General features: G+C 46.2%; 1 protein-coding gene across 1 annotated transcript; it reads left to right on the top strand.

Moving 5' to 3' along the window:
* The first annotated feature begins 557 nt into the window (after positions 1-557).
* Positions 558-1,349, top strand: LOC135384983 (uncharacterized protein K02A2.6-like). The gene has a single exon (XM_064614162.1). The coding sequence runs from the start codon at positions 558-560 to the stop codon at positions 1,347-1,349; it is 792 nt and encodes a 263-aa protein (XP_064470232.1).
* Positions 1,350-6,940: the final 5,591 nt, after the last annotated feature.

The following is a 6,940-nucleotide window of genomic DNA, read 5'->3' as shown; positions in this document are numbered from 1 at the left end:
TGCGTCCCAAAACCACGCCAAAGTACAAGGCTTGGGAAAATAATGGAAACGCTGACGCTCTTAGCCGGCTTCCAGTTCAGTGTAACGTGCACCCCGAGGGAACAACTGACACAGCAATCCATGCTCTCGACATGTTCGACGCGAGCCCCATATCTGGGAAGCAGCTTGTGGACATTACACTCAACGACCCTATTATGCAGAAGCTGAAAGCTAGGGTCGTGAAGGGCTGGCCTGCAAAACTGGAGGACCCGGATCTAGAACCATACTGACCGAGGCGTCATGAACTGTCTGTTGAAAAAGACGCGATACTGCATGGACAGCGCATAGTGATACCAGACCGAGCAAGAAACGCTCTGCTCGCAGAGCTTCACGGCACACACCAGGGAATTAATGCAACAAAAGCATTAATCAGAACCCTGATTTGGTGGCCAGGAATCGACCGAGACGTGGAACAACGAGTACGTTCGTGCCCGATATGCCAGCAGGCGGCATCATCACCACCATCTCAAGAGCCACTGCCATGGCCATCGTCCGCCGAACCGTGGACTCGCATACACATGGACTATGCGGGCCCGATTGAAGGAATTGATAGTCATTCTGACTGGATAGAGGCTATCCCGGTAAAATCTGCAACTGCGGAAGTGACCGTCGTTCATCTCCGAGACGTATGTGCCCGCTTCGGACTACCAACGTGCATCGTAACTGACAACGGCACCACATTTACAGGTGCGGCCTTCCAAGAATTCGTAAAGAGAAATGGGATTCGCCACATGCGAACAGCTCCCTATCATCCGCAGTCAAACGAACTTGCAGAACGGGCTGTTAGAACCGTTAAAGAAGCTCTTAAGAAGCTGACGGACGGACCACTAGAAATCCGACTCCAACGCTGGCTACATAACTACAGAAAGACACCATCAGCTGCCCATGGGGGAAAGGCTCCTGCGAAAATGTTAATCAATTTTCTCCCACGTAGTCCCTTGGATATCATCAATGCCGATGTGCTCAAAAACCAAAAGACAGCCCAGCAAGACGTGGACAGTCGTTTGAAACCTGGAGCACATGTCTACGTGCGCAAACAATGCGAGCGACCGGGATGGATGCCGGGTATCGTGCTTGAAGGACTAGGAAGTCGCATGGCTAAAGTGCAAACGGCGCAGGGTATTGTCACACGCCACCTTGACCAGATGCGGACCCGCTACGGCGAAGATACCGCGGTTACCGAAAGTGGTACAGTCCACGCATCCGACCTGTCCAACGTGGCCCATGACGCCACAGATGACACATCGGAGTCGACAGAAACCGAAGGATATCGATATTCGCTCCGACCGCGACAGAGGTCACACCACTGACCACTTTTCATGGGTGGGAAAGAGTGCTGCGTACGCCGCATAGCAACCGATCATGTGAGCGGTTATTCGAGACACGCACACCTGCCCGAAACACTCGAGGCAGGACGCTGTCAAGTGAACTTTGTTCTCCCGCACTCTAGTGTAAACGTTAGACGAACGCTAAGGCGCAGTCTCCTTCGAACTATCTGCCGGTACACACGTACTTTATGTATCTGTGTCTAAGGCAATAAACTGGACCTCCATGTAACAAGAAGCAATTAGAAGTAAGACGAATGTCTAATGATAACGCATTGTCGTCGCATTATTACATTAATCGCCGTCAAATTTATTTTTTTGTCTCATCCTCCAGGTATAGCAATGCAAAACATCGGTGAAATCAACACGCTCCGCTAGGGAACGTACAAGAATGTACAAGATACTCAAAAATGTATTTAAGATAAGATAATAAATTAATTACGTTAGAATGTGATTACGTTAGAATGTGATTAAGATAGAGTATAAATACATGAAAATGAAAGTAATTAAGATAGAGTACAAAATACTTCAAAAAGTATTTGAAATACAGTTAAGATACTATTTATCATTGAACGCAAAAAGTAACCGGTCACTGGTCAATGAGGCAAGTCGTCGCTATGTGACAAGAATCACCAAAACCCTGCGCACTAGTGCAAGCCGCCGCTGTATGGCAGGAGTCATCTAAACACAAGTCCCAAAAAGATGACACAGAGATACCACATAACTGCACTAAGTATATGTGACCCAGAACAAAGCAAAATTCTAGCAGGTCCCCGCTCGGCAAGGTCAGAATTCGGCGTCACTGCGTCAGGGCACACATAATAGAACCGTCACTGGCAGAGGATTAAGACACACGGAGCAGGATCTCTAAATGGAGACTTCCAAGAAGGGCCAATGTCCAGGTCAAGTCCGAGGGACTCAGGAAATTTCCACTGAACAAACAAGATAATGGAAAGACGACACACAGAAAGTTTGAGAGGGAGATCCAATAGAGTATTGAGTAGAAAATACCATAAAATGTATTTTAAATAGAGTACAAATACACAAAACAAAAATTATTGAGTAGAGTACCAAAACACCGCAAATTGTACTTAGAATACGGTATTTTCAATACAATACTCCAAATACGTAGGTGGTGGTGGTGGTGGTGTAACTGCTTGCCGTAGTCGGCCTCGCAAGGCGGGCAACGTCACGACTAACGCAGGTCCGTAAAAAAAAAAAAAAAAACGGAAACGGGAAAGACAGGACTGTAGATTCGGATTTGCAGTGAAGTGCAATCAGGGGTTGAGCGATGAGCGATGAGCAGCGTTGAGCGATGAGCGGTAGAACACCAGAAAATGAAAATGAAAATAAAAATCACTGTGGGGATGCTTGACTAAGGTGTTGAAGAGCACTCGGCGAAAGGGCCACTTGTGATGCGTTCTTAGAGACGATATATCAGCTTGGTATCCCTCAGGAAGGAAGCCAGTTTTGACGCGTGGTAACGTCTTTCTGCCGGCGTTGAGCCGCCAAAGATGACGTCATGTACTTGCGAGCTGTTGCGGATGATGGGGTCTAGATGCTTAGATCTTTCCTGACTGTAGGCAGGGCATTGTAGAAGGATGTGTTCAATTGTGTCGAGGGATGTCGGACAGAAAGGGCATGTTGGATCGTGCGTAGTCTTCAGGCGGTGGAGTACGACGTTCGAATACATTGAGTTTGTACGTATGCGGTGTAGGAGTGTGGCTGTGAGCCTGGAGAAACTTGGAGACTGGAGTGAAGGGCGTGCGTTGGACAGAGTGAGCCTGGTGCTCGGACTAACTGTAGATATTAAACTCTTGGCTGTTTCTTTATTGGTTCGATGTGGTGGTGATGGAAACGTGGGAGCCGGAAGATAATGGGCTTCGTTTGCTAGGCGGTCAGCTTCCTCATTGCCGGGAATTCCAACGTGGGAAGGAATCCATTGCAGAACTATGTCTTTGCTGTCCCGTATCAGGTCCAAGAGGGCTTTGCGGATGCAGCGGTTCATAATAGATGAGTGGTCTAAGTCTTTGATCTGGTCTAATGCGCTTGATGAGTCAGTAAGTATAACTGCCTTTGCACAGTCGATGTACTTCAGTGCTGCTGCTGTGTGTAGGATTGTCCAAATACGTACAAGTCTGAGTAAAGGTCACTTTTTTACCCAACCAACATGAAGAGCGTGCCGAATTTGTATAACGCGCGAGGACTTCTTGAGCGCAATCGCTGTCAGTCCAACAAAAGGAGGTTGGAAACCCAGCCCACATGGTGATAGTAGAAAAAGTGACTGAGATTGGGAGAGGGAAAGTATGGTCCCAGCTGAAGCCTGACGCGATAAGCTATATCTGTGTTATCTCCTTCTACCATGCCCGTGTGGGCTGGGCAAGGTATATCTAAACTGGTAGCGAAAGCAAGCGAAAATACCAAATCAGACCCATCGGCAAAGCTACCAGCATGAGGCGCGAGCGATCCTGGATGTTGGTAGTAGAGGTACGACCGTAAACAGGAAAACTTTACAACATGGGCATGGCTTGTGTGTGTACTAATAGGTTATTCATAATTTCAATGTAGAAAAAACTTTCTGTTACTCCACTCGTGCACATATACGAAATCATCTACCACCCGAGTACGTTTCCTTATCCTGCTCCCCTGCGCATGTGTCGCAGTGGGCTTGTTTATCCGTGCATCTCTGTATCCGTGCCGTGTGTCCGTGCATTGTAGTACGGAGTTCGTACACTTTTTGGGTTAAACAGGAAGCGACGTTCACATCTCGGAGCTGTAGACCAAGATTTACACGAGTGAACAGTTGAATACAATGCATCCCCTGTTGCTGGCACCGCGAAAAACAAATATCGTCATGGGACGAGCGGCCATGATAGCGTGAGTGTTAGCAGGAATCAGCGGTGCACCGACGATGCCATGTTTTGTTGCATGAAGGGAAGTGTCTCAGGACGAGAGCCGCCGATATTTCACATATCGGCTGCTCTCCTGCTGAGACACTTATGCCTTCACATTTCCTTACCGGTTCACAAGATTTTCTACTCTTCTACTGAATCATATGGAATGTGAAGGGAAGTGCCTCAGGACGAGAGCCGCCGATATTTCACATATCGGCGGCTTTCATGCTGAGACACTTATCCCTTCACATTTCCTTACCGGTTCACAAGATTTTCTACTCTTCTACTGAATCATATAGAAGCATCAAAAGCTGACAAATAACAGGAAATACATGTCCATGGCTGCTTAATGTTGAAGAAAAAGTTGATGTCGAAAGACGAGCTGGTATATACTTGTCGAGTGCCTCATATTACGTTCGTGCTTCATCACCATCAATATATCTGTTGTTGTTTGTTGTTGTTGTTGAAGGAGACGTGTGTGCAGACCTTTCGTACAGGCCGCAACAGTTTTCAGCATTTGGCAACACCTCCTGTAGTTAGCATAAAGTTCATCTGCGGAACGAAATAGGTAAAACTGCAACATACTAATAATAATAATTGGAGCTTTACGTCGCGAGACAACTGAGATCATGAGCGGCGCCACAGTGGTCGGTCCGTGGAATGCTTCTGCTCACCTGAGGGTTCTTTAACGTGCGATGAAATCTCACCACACGGCACCCCGTGTTTAACGTCCCTCTAACGTAACGTCGTAACGTAACGTAACGTCTAACGTAACGTCCCTCTAACGTAACGTAACGTCGCGTGTCAAAGAGACTTGTACCCTGCCACCAAGTTGCTGGCGTCCTCGGCCGGGTTCGAACCCGCGATCTCGGGATCAGAAGGCGAACACGCTTCCGACTGAGCCACCGAGGCCGGTCTAAAACCGCCACAGCCTTGAATCGCCGGACTTCTGCTGGAAGTCGCTATTCTTCGTTTGTGTGCTCATCGTGGAAGTTAAATTGACCACCAGACTTTCTGTTTGCGTTTTTCTGTTGTTCGCGGATACGACGCCGCACACGCCGTTCGACGCCGGAGGTATACCCTTCGATAGCGCAAAGCAACGTACGGAGCTGCAGCGCGTCTGTCACAGGCGCTTATAATCGAAGGCCCCTCACCGCACTGCGCAAGAAAGGAAATGTGCGTACGCCATTAGTCTACTTCGGAGTCAGCCAAGGAAAATAACTGTAGATCATCCAATCTTGTGCTAGAAATTAAACAACTCGTAATTGCTCCGTAAGTGCCCCTATAGAGCAGCTTTGCAGTATTCCGCTCGAGTACTGAGATCCCGAAATTCCACGAAAAAATTCCGAGATTACTCAAACAGCCCCCCCCCCCTCCCCGGAAATGTCGAAGGCGGAAAATATCCCGAAATCCCGGATCCCAACAATACCTTCCCATTTAAACTCCATGATGCTGAAACCAAGATGGCGGCATTCACGATAGCCGCCAAGTCGTCGACATGGTCCAAACCGCTTCCAGCTTGTGTCTAAAAACTACGATCAATATCTTGGATACAGTTTTCATTTTATATGAGCGTCCCCTTACTTTTGACACACCTTGTACGGACTCTGCCATCACTTCACTTCGAGCGACTTCTCTTCTGTGCTTTAGATAAATAAATAATTTTATTTCACACTCAAGGTGTTGGAAATCAGGGCAAAAAAGCCATGGGATTTGACTAGGCCCTGACTCCCTTACATCACATTCAATACTTTATACAAACCAACAAAGAATAAAAAATCCGTAGAGTTTGGATAACAAAAATACAACGTGAAACCAAAAAACAAATATACAATAAAGAGCTTTTTAATATTATAATTTGACAACTCAAAGATATCAATATCAATAGAAGCCAACATATTTAACAGGATAGGAAGCTGATAGGTGAGTGATTGTTTACCATAATTTGTTCTACTTAACGGCAGGCGAAATTTTGAGGCAGTCCTTAGAGGATACGTATATCTATACTGATTAATCAAAATAATGCTTAAGTGTTGATTGTTTGTCTTTTTCATCGTTTTGTAGAACTGTAATACGCGATATTTGTACGAAGAATTTAGTTTTAAAATACCATACTTGTGAAAAAGGAACTCTGCATGATCAGTGTGGGACAGACCAGCAACTATACGCAACTGGGTCATTCCACGCCAAGTGATCCAGCGATGCTGCTCGACCATCGCCGATTTTCACGAAAAAAATCAGAGATCATTGTGGCGGTAGACGTATTCCAAATCCACAACATAATAGCATCAAATAGCGAGGCGTTCCGACGCAAGGGGGCTCTGAAATTTGCACTTTGAGCAAAAACCGTGCCCCCTCTGGAAGAGTGTTGTGAGCGTTCTACACCATCGAAGAAACCCAAAATTTAAACGTCTTTTCTAGAAGGACAATGCCGCCAACTGACCGACTCTCAATAGTCTACCGCAAAATTGGGGATTTGCGGGATTGTGGGAAGCACTTCAAAATTTGCCCAACTACGACATTTTTTATAAAAATAACTACATAATCTACCAAAATGAAATTTTGCAGGTGTGAAGTCCCTCAGGAGTAGTCTGTAATAAAAAAAATATCAACCCTTTTCTCAACGATCTAGTTGTTGTAAAACATTCGTAAATTAGCAAAAATCCTTAAAAAGTCCACATT

Source organism: Ornithodoros turicata, chromosome 2, assembly GCF_037126465.1.
Source record: "Ornithodoros turicata isolate Travis chromosome 2, ASM3712646v1, whole genome shotgun sequence".
In the NCBI taxonomy this organism is placed as follows: Eukaryota; Metazoa; Arthropoda; class Arachnida; order Ixodida; family Argasidae; genus Ornithodoros; species Ornithodoros turicata.
The sequence above is the reverse complement of the archived record's forward strand: the minus strand, read 5'-3'. Positions and strand labels throughout refer to the sequence as shown.